Source organism: Natator depressus, chromosome 2 (assembly GCF_965152275.1).
Source record: "Natator depressus isolate rNatDep1 chromosome 2, rNatDep2.hap1, whole genome shotgun sequence".
Taxonomy (NCBI): Eukaryota; Metazoa; Chordata; order Testudines; family Cheloniidae; genus Natator; species Natator depressus.
The window spans coordinates 17,936,766-17,951,761 of NC_134235.1; the positions used below are offsets into that span (position 1 = coordinate 17,936,766).

The 14,996-nt window shown below is 38.1% G+C and overlaps 1 protein-coding gene across 3 annotated transcripts in view; it reads left to right on the top strand.

Moving 5' to 3' along the window:
- ASAP1 (ArfGAP with SH3 domain, ankyrin repeat and PH domain 1) overlaps window positions 1-14,996 on the top strand; it is a 370,981-nt gene that overhangs the window by 187,718 nt on the left and 168,267 nt on the right. For all 3 annotated transcript variants that reach the window (XM_074943850.1, XM_074943849.1, XM_074943852.1), the window contains one exon: window positions 11,818-11,963. In XM_074943850.1, coding sequence (XP_074799951.1) covers window positions 11,818-11,963 — 146 coding nt within the window. The remainder of the gene's footprint in view (window positions 1-11,817; window positions 11,964-14,996) is intronic.

Sequence of the window (14,996 nt, forward strand, 5' to 3'; positions counted from 1 at the left end):
CAGCTTCTCGGAGTTACAGGTTTTAAAAAAAAGATAAAGTTGTTGTTCTGTGTTGGTAGTTGACTGTATTTGGTACTTGTAAGGTTTTTTAATGGCAATGTATATTACTTTGTGCTTCTCCCCATTTCTCTCCCCCACCCATCATTCCAACCCCACAACACACGCATCCTCCCCTCCCTCGCTCCCATAGTTCTTCAGTTGATTTGGATAAACATTTTGCCAATAGATTGTTAAGCCAACTAAACACCTTATGCAAGTTTATAGTGTATATAACTATCTTTTGCCACATGCATTGTTTGACACAAGTGCATTTACTTTTACTGAAGATTAGATTTGTAAAGGTGCTCTGGGCCTGCAAAGTCGCATATTTGACTCTAAAGAGGTCTTTAAACAACTACATGCTGATTGATTTTCAAAACTGAGTAGCTTTTAAGAACTGTCAAACATTTACTGCCTCCTGTGAAATGTACATGAATTGCACCGTAGCCTCCAGTTGCCATTTGCCCCAGGCTTTGAAATAAAACTGGTTTCAATGTCTTCAAAGCCGGTAACCATGGCATGTTATGTGAACTGTTTAAATGACTCAATAAGTGATATAACATTAGTTAGGAGCCATTTTAAACAATAATGTTACAACTGAAAATTAAAAAGCTTGTTTGTAGCCAAGTCAAATATGAAGCTCACTTCTCTCTCTTTTGTACACCCTGGAAATTATTTGGAAAATTATATCATTTTCAGTAACTTCTAAAGTCTAATGATGAAGGGGCAGGCAGTATGTTGGAAGAACCAAAGTCATTTTTGAAAACTACTTGCTTACAGGTGTCTAAATTGATCTGACAGTTCATTATAGGGAAGGAACGTATAATGAAAACACTTACTTAAATAAATATTAATAAGTAAGGACCAAGAATATATAGCAAAGTCTCAAAATGAAACCCATTACTGATCAGGAAAAAGTTAAAAGAATATACATAAAATTGTAGTAGTCAGAAATTATGTTCCAAGGAACAGATTGGTGTAAGCATCTTTAATACTTTCTTCATATAAAGTATGAAACAATATTGTAATTCCCTCTTCAGAATGTTGTGCAGTTGGGATCACTTATAGCGAAAACAGAATGCAGAAGGCAGTTAATTCAGACTATAGTTAATAAACATAAGGAAGCGTTGTATGCATGTTGGTCTCAGGATATTAGAGACACAAGGTGGGTGAGGTAATATCTTTTATTGGCCAGCGTCTGTTGGTGAAAGAGACAAGCTTAAAAAGAAAAGGAGTACTTGTGGCACCTTAGAGACTAACCAATTTATTTGAGCATTTTTTGAGCAATTTATTCTGCAATTTCCACAGTATGCATCCGATGAAGTGAGCTGTAGTTCACGAAAGCTCATGCTCAAATAAATTGGTTAGTCTCTAAGGTGCCACAAGTACTCCTTTTCTTTTTGCGAATACAGACTAACACGGCTGTTACTCTGAAACAAGCTTAAAAGCTTCTTTAAAAGTGTGTCTCTTTCACCAACAGAAGTTGGTCCAATAAAAGATGTTACCTCACCCACCTTGTCTCTCCACTATGGAAGAGTTGGCTCATACAGGTTGGAGGGGAAATAAAGGAAGTGAGTAGTGCATATAGTATTAAATATATTGCGTCCTCCAAAGGAAAAAAAATGTGAAAACAAAGGGATTAGAGACTGATAGTAGTAGTAGTTCAGATCAGTTTGTCTCTTGAGATCTCATTCAGATAGAATTTTTCCACACAAGATACCAAAGACAGCAATGGAACCTCTTGTCATACATCAGTTCAAGAAGGAGATGGATAATATTTTTATATTGCAGGGGGAGGCCACTAGCTACATTTGGGGGGCTTAGAGGATTTATTTTATATTTTCTTTATAAGGGGCATATGAGGTTAATAAATCAGGTTAATAACTCTCACCTACCTCATAAACTCTTTTGAAAAATCAAAACTGGCTAGGGGTGGAGGCAAATAAAATTACATTGGGGCAGTAACAGTGCCTGTCTGTTGAGATCTCTAATCCAATATATGCTTTCCAGAAAGTGATAGTTACACTATTGTTTTGCCTGTAATGACATATGAACAATGACATTCAGGGGAGTGTAGATCTCATATCAGATTCTGAAGGGTTCTGAGAAAGAAGAGCTCAAATGTTTGTGTGTATCACAAATCCTCTTTACTGTTGAAACATTAAAGGCAGGAGATTTTTTTCTGTTATTAAAAGAATTCAGGTCAGTTTACATGTCACACCAACCTGTTTGCGAAGCTTTTTGCAGTTGCCCCTCCAACTTGTTAGGTACTTCTGGAATAGTCAGATTGGATTTGTGAGTTGGAAGCTGTCTTTTGTCTCACTGAAGATGGTACCTGAAGTCAGTGGGAAATCTTTTAGGATAGCTTTCCAATAACACTCGGTTGAATTTTAGTGGCATTGAATTCAATCATAACTAATAGTCTAAGTTTTCAATAGCCTTTTCCTATTAATTCAATTGAATGGCTAATCTTCATTAATTTATAGAGAGTCTTAAGCAAGAATGCAACATAATTTACAAAGGAAAAATGTTCAGTGGTGCGTGCATCTGTATGCAACAAACTAATTCTTGCAGTTCTCATCTCAGTTTTTGATGGATGTGTATGTCACAAAAAGTGACCAAATGTTTGGTTGAAAAATGTGAAGATATTTTAAATTGTATTGCAGCAAGAAAATAATTTTAAGAGGGGCTGGAAAGTAGTAAAATGTGGAATTAGCTAATGTATTTATTTCACATTCCCACTGAGGAAGATGTTTTAATCTCATCATGCCACCAGCCAACAAGGAGCTTTTTGTGCTACAGTGGGGGAGAAAAGTGAGAACTAGGAAAAGGGGTTAGAGCAGTGAGTACTAGCTGATGAAACATCTTTCAAAATGAGTTGGATCAGTGCTGCTCTTCCTTGACTTAGTTACTTCCTCTTTTTTTTTGGTGCATCTCTTCTCTTCCCTTCTCCCAGTGTTCATATATGGATCATGGAAATGCTAAGAAAGAAAATAGTAATACCTGTTTCAACTCTTCAACTGTTCTACCCTTCTCACTTCCTCCTTTTTCATTACAATGGAGGAGGTAGTGCGGGCCATGGCTACAAACCACGGCTGCCCAGCAGGAGGCTACTCGTGTCCAGGCAGCCGCCCAACAGGAAGCAGTGCAGCTGCAGCACTGTGTCCTACAGTCCTGCATTTGTGTCCTACAGTCCTGCAGATGAACATTCCTAATTCTTTATGTTCATTTAAAAAAAAAAAAAGACCCAAGATTTTTTTTGTCAGACATATCTACAGAGAAATTTGATATAGATAGACCCCTGTACAAATTTAAGTAGAACTATAGAAGTAATTCTCATTACATTTAAAAATATACCCACAAAGAAACATGAAGTGGAGCAAATTGATATATACGATAGATTGCTGCTTGTTTGGTATTTTCCTCTTGTAAAGTGTAGTTTATTGGTGAGAGACCTTTCATCTTCTTTATTGTCTGGAAGGGAAGATCTCTCAAGAATACTATACTTTAGAAAAAGAAAAATCTAGCCTATAATTATAGCTCCATAAAGTGAATATCCTCTGTAAAGTCACAGAAACCCACACTGTTTCTGAAAGGCACATTAAAGTTAAGAGTGGATACTTGCTTTTGGAAAAACATTGATAGTTGAAAGTTTTGAAGTAATATAAGAGAGACAAGGTAGGTGACCAACTTTGTTGGTGAATGAGACAAACTTTGTTGGTGAATGAGACAAACTTTTGAGCTACTCAGAGCTCTTTTTCAGGTCTGGGATAGGTAAACAGACTAAATTCAAGGTGGAATAGATTGTTTAGCATAAGGAGTTAACACAGGTTGCAAGAGACCATTCAGGATGAAGTGGGCAATTAACACCTCTGCTGTCATGGGACAAAAGAGGTTTAGTGAGTTACAGATTGTTATAATGAGACATAAAACCAGTGTCTCTATTGAGTCCATGATTTTTCATGTCTAGCAAAGTGATGAATTTAAGCTCCTATGAGGACGAGGACTGAGAGGTCAGATACAGAGTGATCCTTTTGTGAAAAAGTGTTCACCTATCGGTGATGTGGGCATTTTTGTCTTTTTGTCATTATTCTGTGTGATTTCATTCAAGAATGAATGTCACCCACATAGTTGTTGTTGGGGCGTTTAGTGCACTGGATGAGGTACATGACATGTTGTAATAGAGATGTAGGACTCAATCTGCTTCTCTGGTGGAGTGTCCTTGTTTGGTGAATGTTGTTTTAAGTGTGTTAAGGTGTGTATCTTGGACTTTTTCCTTGGAGCATATTCTGTGGTATCTGAGTGCCTGGCTGTAGATAACAGATTTCTTGGTGTGTCTGATGTGGTTACTGGATCTGTTGAAGTAAGTATGGTGATCCATGGGTTTCTTGTATATAGTTGTCTGTACAGTTTCATTGTTGAATCTGATTGTTCATGGGGGAGTGTTTTAGAGAGAGTTGGATGGATGGGTGGTAGTTATTGAAGTTGTGGTTGAAATCTGAGTAGTCTGTCCAGAGGAGGAAAACACTGATGTATCTCAGATATATCACTGGTTTTGTGGTGTATTTTTTCAGAAATTTTCCCCCAAGATGGCCCATGAAGAGGTTGGCATATTGAGAACCAACACGGCTCTAATTACTCTGCAAACAAAATTGATGTATTATACTCCATCTTGCTATAAAATAACATTTTGCCATTAGATACAGGGAGTCAGATATTCAGAAGGGCTTCCTTCATGTATATCAGGTCGCCCTGACTTTATTGTCTCTCTTTACCACTGCACCAGAGTGCTGGACTTCACTGAAGAGATTTACTATCCCAGTATACATTCAGTAAACCCATTGTTTTTTCCACACAGTGCAGGAAGGCTGTTTTTTTTATGTACTGTATCAAGAATTGGGTACATAACGCACTTCAGTCTGTTTCCTTAATCTTCACAAATAAACTTTAGTTTCGTTGTTGATTACATTGTTCAGTACAAAAACATGCATTGCCTTGTGGAGATTAATAAAACAGACGATTATTGAAGTTAAAATCATTTATGCATATTCGCTGTTTCTAGTTCCAGCTTTCGGACTGTTATCAAGATCGTTGTATGCACTGTGAAAGCCGAGCTTGTTCAAATGTTTTAGCACCTTGGTAATCTTTAAATAAATAAAATGGTATTTTACTCAATGGATGGGTTAGGTAGGGACTTATATGAATTTTGTGGCATGCTATGGTGAATCTGACATTCCCTTTTCCTTATAGTCTTTCCATTGAAACAGAAGTGCAGAATTACTTATTTGTCATTTGTACATGGTGCCACGTGTGCATGGTTTAAAGCCCTGATCATTGGTAAGGATCTTATCTAGGGGTCCAATGCTACAAACATGTACATACATCACTTTACTCATCTGAATAATCCCATTTAAGCAAAGTTCCATTGAGACAACCAGTACAATTACTCACATAAATGTTTTTAAGATCAAACCAATAGTGAGATAAAACATGATATCATGGAGGGAAATAGTATACCTGGCAAGAGGATGAAGGAGGGAGGGAGGTTTAAAAATAAATAGGGTTGTAAGTTCTTGTAGAAGTGTATCTTGTATCTTCTGAATGTGTGTCAGTTTTTCATGTATTTTAAATTTTTCTTTACCATAAAGTACATCTATAATATGTCCTGTATAACTTCTGGATGGACTAGAAAATTAGTGGAAATGTCTGGATGGAAATATTTTCAGATTTTCACAGCTTGAATAATTTTCTAGTTCATTTTAAAGTTAGGTGGGACATATTGTAGATGTACTTTATGGTAAAGATTATTAAATATCCTTATTTAGTATGTGAATTTTATATGTTAGGGTTTTCTTTTCTTTCTTACTTACTGCTGATAGTGGCATTCACTTTACCTTACTGGAAAATAGTCTCACGTGCACTTGTGTGTTGTCAGATTCCTGAGGCCTCTCCCCTGCATTCATTCTGGGATAACCAGCTTTTTCCTTCCTCACTTCCCCTTTCTGACTGGGAGGGGGAGGGGAAGCATATATACTTTTGCCCAGGTAAAGGTAATCGTCTGATCTAAAGCTTGATACCAACACCTGTGTGGTATTGTTCTGAGTAGCCATTACCACCACCTTTTTTAAAAGTAGATTGAACAAAGTACTAAGAAATATACTGTAGGGAGAAATCCTGCATTGGCAAGGAGAGGAACAGGATGAATTACTGGGTCTTTTTGTTCTCTGACTTCTGTGGTTCCCTTATTCTTCCTTGACCGCCCAGAACAAACCCTGTGACACATTTGAGCTTCATTAGGCCAGGATTGAGTCAGCTAATACTCCTCCCTAGCTGAGATCTCCTGTGCATATTTATAGAATAACTTTTACATTAAAAATATGCATTTTATTATTGCATAATGATTTCTTTAGTTTTTATGCCAAGATATTTGATTAAAAGCGTAAACTTTTAGAACAGATTTAGTCTTATTAAAAACATATTTTACTATTTGTGAACCCACAACATCATGACTGAAAACTTTGGGCATCTGATAACATTAATTTTTGTATTTGCAATAAGTAGGACAATGGTATATAAATTAATTATAAACATACACTGTAAAATCTTATTTACAAAATACAGTTAAAAGATCATGAGCAATTTCATAATTTTGATCTGAGTTTAAGAAAAGACATTTGGTTTTCTCTTATGGTTGTAGTGGAACTTAGTACTTAGCAGATTTTTTTAAAGGGTTTGGAAGTGTAATTCTTTTGAGGCTTTCTGCCAAGTATTTTTAGTGTCTAAGATGATTCATGCATCATGGGATAATGCACATGGATTGTGGTGAAATTCATGGTTTTAAAAGTAAAGTGTGGAAGTCAACAGAAAAATAGTATTTTGCAGCACCCAAAGATTTCAAATTTATATCTGAAATTAAATGGTGATTTTTTATTTTTTGTAATTCAAATACCGTCAGACAAAATTTACAGCTTGGAGAGAATGATACTCATACTACTACCTGAAATAAACATAATTCCTGTTGACATTTATAGCCCTCTCTCTCCCACTAAGGAAAATTAATTTTGGGAGGTGTGTCTGTAATGTGTGTGGGTTTTTTTAAAGCCGTAAGGATGGGAATCTAATAAAGAAATGTTGAGCAAACCAGTATTGGAGGCTTAAAGTAATTACTCCTGAGGGAATTCTGCACCACTGCGCGCATGCCAGTATCACGTCCCCCACAGATTTCTTTGCTTCCCCGCAGAAAAATGACTTCTGACAGGTTAGCAAAGGGAAGCCGACAGAGCAGTCACGCGCCCCCACCAGCAGTGCAGATGCGCTGTTTTGGGCATCTGGAACAGCTGGCAAAATGGTAAATCACCGTGGCGGGGAGCAGGGGACTCCCTGGCCGGTGGCTCCTATCATACGTTGGGCTCTGCTTCTAGTTCTGGCTGGTCTGGGGAGGATGGGACTTCTTCTTCCCCTGCAAGGAGCAGCTGGGGCTGGGTCAAACCCACCCCAGAAAGCTCGCCCGGCTGCAGGAAGCTCTGCACAGCCCTTCTACCAACCCCCCCCCCCCCGCTTCCTGCCTCCATTGCTCCTCAGCATGTGGGGAGGGGTTACTGTACGGGCATCCCCCCAACCCCCATAGCTGGAGCCTCCATGTACCCAAACCACGCCCCGCACTTGAACCCCCACCCCAACAAGCCCCACCGCCTCCCGCACCTGGACCACCCTGATGAGCCCCCTGCACCCCCACGAAGCCCCAGTCCCCCAGCACCCGAAGCCACCGCTGAGCCCCAACCACCTTTACCTGGATCCTCCTGCAGAGGCCCATTATCCCTGCACCTTGAACCTCCCAATGAGCAGAATTTGTAGAATTTTGCAGAATTTTATAATATTATGCACAGAATTTTAATTTTTTGTCACAGAATTCACTCAGGAGTAAGTAATACAAAAAGACAGAAGAGGAGCTTAGTAAGATGTGTCATTACCACAATTGCAAATGAGGAAAATATTAAACACTGTTGGAAGGAGAACATTAGACTTACAGGACTGGACTCCTAAAGATTCTGCATTCTTTAAAAACAAAAACAGAAAACCCCCACACACAACAAGTTAGTGTAGCTGTATTCTCAGAGTTTAAATACATTTCCTTCTCAAGAAGTATTGGATACTTCTAAAGAATCTCAACCCAAGTCTTGTGAATCATGCCCTTCCTGGCTGATGAAGGAGAGTCATAAGCAGCTGGTGCCACTCCTAACTGAAATAGCCATTTCCTCATTCAGGGAAGTAATCTTCCCTTCCATTTTTTTCCAGAGTGCAGTAGTCTGACCAACACTGAAGAAACCCACCCTGGATACATCTGTTCTAACTGCTGCCCAATAAAAAATCTTCTGTTCCTGAGCAAGCTCATAGAGAAGCTAGCCCAAGACTAACTACAAGCTCTTCTGATTAAAGGCAATATCCTAGGCCCAGCATAATTTGAATTCAGGTCAGGATATGGGATGAAAACATCTTTGATGGCACTGATGGATGATCTCCTGCTTTCAGTGGGTGGAGGGTAGACATCTGTTCTCATCCTTCCCTTGAACTTTGGAGATGATATTGTCTTGTCTGAGAAAGGAGGTGGGAGAAGGCTCTAAAATAGTTTTAAGTCCTTTCATGCCCGAAGAGTAGAAATAGGAGACTGCACCTTTGTCTCTAGACCTCTCACTTGTAGAATCCCAAAAGGATCAGGTTTTTTTCTGGTCCTGTTCAACGTCTGCATGCAGCCACTAGATTAACTGGTAAAATGACATGGACTCAAGTGGTAGCAATATGCAGATGATAGGCTCTAATTACCCTTTCCATCTGTGACTGTGCCACTACTAGCAAGGTGGCTCAGTGCTTGGATGAGATCCATTCATGGATGAAGAAGACCTGGCTGAAACTGAGAAAGATGAAGTTTATGCTGGTGGGAAGAGGAAGGGACTTTGAGGAGTCTTCAGTCATGGTACAGGCTCCTTTGATTGAAGATAAGCACCCATAATTGGTCAGCTCAATCTGTAGTTCTTGAGTGCTTTTAGATTTCTCTTTGATGCTACACTCTCTCCTTGCAGCATCCACAAGTAGTGCTTCTGGTTATCCAGGAAACTACATCCCACCCATCCTGTCTGACAATGACCCAGCCTTGGTTATATATGTTTTTGCCCTTCTCATCTGGATTACTGCAATGCATTATACCTAGGAGTGAAACCTTTGGCCCTTAGAACTCCTGCTAGTACAAAATGCTACAGTACACTTACTTAGCAAGACAAACTACTATGAGCACATGTTAACCTATCCTTCAAAGTCTCTGTTTGTGTTTAAAAACCACTTAGTGCCCTGAGCCCAGGATATGTAAAAGATCACCTAAAGCTCTGTGCAGGAGACAGAGATTTCTCATGGCTAGTCCCAGACTGTGAAATAAACTTTCACCAGAACATATACCTTGCCACCTTCTGCTTCAAGTGCACGGTGCACTTCTTTTACCGTGCTCTTTGAAACATAAACACACAGCAATATATTTTAAAAAAGCAACATTTTTTAAAAAAGCATGAGAAAGATAAAACAGTCTTCCAAAACAACTCTCTCCACAGCGCATACAATTCTCCCCCTCTAGAAAGGATGAGAGAGAATGAACCACATGTCACAAAAAGAACAGGAGTACTTGTGGCACCTTAGAGACTAACAAATTTATTAGAGCATAAGCTTTCTTGGGCTACATAGAATTGGATCCATAGAATGGATAGATACATATACATAGATACATACAGATATATGTGTATATATACACATACAGAGAAGGTGGAAGTTGCCATACAAACTGTAAGAGGCTAATTAATTAAGATGAACTATTATCAGCAGGAGAAAAAAACTTTTGTAGTGATAATCAAGATGGTCCATTTAGACAGTTGACAAGAAGGTGTGAGGATACTTAACATGGGGAAATAGATTCAATATGTGTAATGACCCAGCCACTCCCAGTCTCTATTCAAACCCAAGTTAATGGTAAGATGTTAGTCACCTTGCTTTATGCATTCCTGAAGGTGCTCAGCTGTTTTGTTGATGAGGGCAATAAAAGAATATAGAATTGAATAATAGCTGACTAAAGATCATCTCCCGAACTGCTCCAAGCAAATCATTTAAACTTTCTCACAGCAGAAATAGTTTAAGGTGTATGAGATTGTATACGTTAATTTAGAAAACATTGTTGGGAAACAGTTAAGATTGCAGCACATACCATATGTGTATCAGGATAATCAGGCCATCTGTTGTGGCTGGAACAGGAACTGAGGCAGGAGCAAGCTGGAATGGGCAGAGGCGAGCAGGAGTAGTGTGTCGGAAGTAGCAGGTAGAGTATCCCCAACAAGGTAAGGATGTTGAGCATACTGGAGTTGCTGCTTTCATTAGGGGCCTGTATACCTGCATTGGAGTCACCTGGCTAGACCCTTGCTTGTGGATTGTATTGAAATGCAAATGAAAGGGCTGGGCCCTTAGGACTCACAGGTAATTATCTTAAATGACTCATCAGACTCAGTCTCAAAACACTCATCACAACCTGACTCAAACCCACAAAATCAAGGAAATTAAAATTTAAGTTACCTTACAGTACATACCGTCTACTTCTCCACCCACAGGCACACACTATCCTAGCATACATCACAAACCATATACTTCAGTCTTAACTCTCCCCCTTAACCTGCCCTTCTGCATGCACTGGTATACCAAGGTATCCCTTCTCAGCACTATTACTTGTTCATGTTTGGTATAGTAGTTTGTGTTGTCTGGGTAGTTGGAAGGCTGGCATCCCTAAAGGGCACATAGTGAGAGTTTTTCCTCTACAGTGGTACTCAAATGGGAGACGCAAACAAGCAGAAAAAAGAGCAGAGAGATGCCAGAAAAAGAGGAAGGAGGAAGAGAGAAAAAATAGAAAATATGTTAATACACAGTGATGGTTCTTAATTCAGAATCTCCTTCCTCTTTAGGATTTTAGGATTTTAGTGATAATTTGCTTTAACTCTAGATTAGCTTCATTGTTTGGTTCTCACATCAAAACATAGTCATTTCAAAATTGCCTAAGCATCTTGATATCCTTGATTTGCAATTAGTGTTTCAAAATTAAAATATAACATTCCTTATGGCCAAGTAGTAATATATTTTCTTTTCCATTGAGATCTTATCTCTACAATTAGAAAAATAAATTCTAACATTCTGTTATGAATAATACAAAACATGAGGGCCATTTCTCCTGCTTAATCTACAGAATGGGGGTCAAATATATCCCATATTTATACCTCTAATACTATTGACTTCATGGTTTGTTTTGTAATTAAACATGCTCCTATTAATAGTAGTAGCGCTAACTTCATTTTGATTTTTATTCCCAAGTAAATTTCAGTACATCACACAAAAAAAGAAGATATTTATACTTTCTGAAAAACAAGCTAATGTTCCCATTTAAATAGCTCTTTATCATACTTTTCTCAGTTGTATTACTTTATTAATCATTGATAAATTTTGTATTTCATTGATTGTCATTACATGTGACCTTAAATTTAGATGGTGACATAAAAATAACTTCCAGCTATATGTTAAATAGTCCTTTTTAATTTTAAAATAACCAATTTTCAGTAAATGCAGTCATTTATTTTTCTTGACACCGTGGTACTAATTTGTAAATTCACCAGTTTGGTTTCATTAATACTCTGCAGTAAAGTATAGATTTAAAATAGATAGTTATAGGAAAGAAACTTGCTAATTTTGAACCTCTCTTTTCAGATCATGTTCAGAATGAAGAGAACTATGCACAAGTATTAGATAAATTTGGAAGTAATTTTTTAAGTCGGGATAATCCAGATCTTGGCACTGCTTTTGTTAAATTTTCAACACTTACTAAGGAACTATCAACGCTGCTGAAAAACCTGGTAAGGAGTTCTATATATGTTATTTTTATAAAATGATTCAAAACAAACTACAGTGGAGCACCTTTTTCTTGATGATTTGATTAGCTATGTAAATATTCATCAGAATGTTGTCTTGTAAACAAATCAGCTAATTTTAAACTGAAATCAGTGTATGTGTACTACAGAAATAACCTCAATTACAGTTACACTTCAAAAACCGTTGGAAAGAATAAGATACATATTACACATACTGTATTTGGTTATGGTAATGTCTAGTCAGACGGAATGATGGAAGTGTGAACTGATGCACAATTAAGTGACTGGAAGAATCTTACAGTTCTCTGTAATTCCTACTGGTCTCTGTATAGAATTCCTAAAGAAAGCTAGATCTGTCAGAATTACTTTTTGTCTATAAACCTGGCTGTTTAAAATAATAATACTAATGGTAAAAATTTTCTTATTCCAGAAACTAAGTCAATTTGCAAAAAAGTTAAACCACTCACTTCTTTGCTAGCAGGTCCATTTAAAATATAGGTTCTTGGCAGAGAACCTCTCACTTCAAAGAGAACCAGAATCCTATCTATGACTTCTCTGCAAATCAATATCTCTCATTTGTCTGTCCACACTGGGAGAAAGTCAGGACGCCATCGATGTGGTTTAATTTGATCACAGATTTGTTCACTTATAATATCTGGGTGTGTCCAGCAACAAATTGTACAATGTGGGGAGTAGGGGGTCAGCTCTTTGCTGATCCAGACAGAGAAGCCCCAAACCCTCTTCCTCAGCTCTCTTAACCGGGGACCAGGAAAAGGAGTGTGGTTGGTTCCCCTCTGACGGGACGTAGGAGCCCAGAGCCCCAAACCCCACGTTCTCAGCTTCAAGAAGGGATGCTCTCCTTCAAACCCTTTTCCAATTAGTATAGTTTTGGGAGGGCAGGGGCAAGTCTCGGGCAGATGCGGAGCTGCGCCGGCAGGGGCTGTGCTTTGTGGTGGGGGAGCAGATCCTGAGGCTTGCAGTTTGGGGGGGCAATACCCCCCATCTCCCAAGCTACATCCATATTAGAAAGTAGGGGGCACGGTTCCCAGCCTCCTGGTTCCCCCATACCATGCAACCCTCATGTCTCCACTGCCCACTGCTCTCCGGCTGCCCAGCTCTGAAGGCAGTGCCTCTGTTGGCAGTAGCGCAGAAGTAAGGATGGCAATACTGCAGCCTCACTACAATAGCCTCGCAACCTCCCACACACCCTCTAATGAGTCAGGACCCCCGTGGTTATAACACCATGAAATTTCAGATGTAAATAGTTGAAAGCATGGATCTGATAGCTTTTAAAAGTCTTTGACTGTGACATTGACCAAAATGGACCATGAATTTGGAAGGGCCCTATTCATAAGTAACAGGATTCTCTTATAGTTTTGAGAATATGAATAGATCGATATACTTGGTCTTTTAGTCTCTGTAGAACTTTCTTTTGCACTCATACACTCTCTTCACTCCCCATTAAAGTCCACAATTAGGATGAGATAACATGGAAGTCTTGTTATCGTTCTTGTTTCCTGAAAAGTATTTCTTCCAGTTACTTTGATTCCATTGAACCTGTCTCCCTTTGGTAGTTGTAAACTTGTGCTCGAGAATGTACATATAACAGACTTCTATAGGATTTCATACATAAAATAAACCTGGGCTTAGAATACTATTGTTTTATCTTTACAAATGCCTCTAAAAATAGCAGATATTCGCATTGGATAGAAAGCACTTTCCAACGTAGTTCTTTCGGAGAAGTTCAATGTAACGATTAGATAGTTAATGAGACGTGCATCAAGGGAATGGAATGTTCATACAGACACTTTCTATTCACTTCAAAAAAATAAAAATGTTTGGAGTGCTGACAAAGTGTCTGTCCAATGGCATCTAGACTCAAATACTTTCACGATTCTCCTTTAAATTCAGATGCCTGCAAACTGTAGCAATATATGCTTTTATCAGAGGTTTTGTGTATTTCCCTATTTTGCTGACTTCCCCTTTTGGTTCATGGTCTTTCAAATACTGAAGAATTCAAATACCAAAGGGATTCTGATCACTGGCTCATGTGAGCATTCTAACATTAGTATATCCCTAAAAATTGATCTATCCCTAGAGACTCTTACTTTCAAAAAGGGCCAAGTTTTTTATTTAAACATTGAAGCTGCAGGCTCTGGTAATTTGGCAATATAAAAGCTACAAAAGAATCGAAGTTTTGAAGGTGGTCAAAATTTTTCTGATTTTTTTTTTAATCTGGCAATTTATTATTGAATTAAAATTTGCTCATTATTGCATGCTGATAATTCTTTCTATATTCACACCTTAGATTCAGGAATTTTGCCAGGAAATTTTTTTGCTAAATCTAGAGATAGATACCTTCAAAGTCAACACAGTGTTAGGGAACATCATAAATGGCAGGACTATTTTGTCTCAAGTAGCTAAATTTAAAGGCACCAATCAACTAAGGGCATGAAATGAACAAAGGAGGACTGAGAAACTCCAAATGGATCTTGTCAGTCTTTGTGGTTGGACAATATAGTGGAGGAAATTAACACTGAGAAATGATTATAATACTCAAAACTTTAAAGATATTAGTGCTTTGCAAAAGCTAGAATCAATTAAACTTTACTACAAGTCTGATGTATTGAGAAATTAACACAGCAAAATTCAATTACTTGCTCAGAGTCACACAACAATTTAATAGCAATCAGGAAAAGAAGCCAGGAATTCTTATGCTGTCCACTGCTCTGACCACTATACTCACTACCTCACAGGAAAGAGTATTCATAATTATAAAATGTATAATGAATTTGAGACCAAAAATGAAATGTAGCAGGAATGATTTCTAAAGGAAATCCATATGTGTTCAGAAAAAAAAAATATTACCAGAGTCAATGAATCAGAAAATGATCCACGTAAACTCTCTAATCAAAAGCAATATTGAAAGGTATGCTAGTTAATGAGGTGAATGGAGACATGGGAGAAATAATGGCACAGCTGAAATGTTAGTGGTAAGTGCAAAGCAACACACATCTA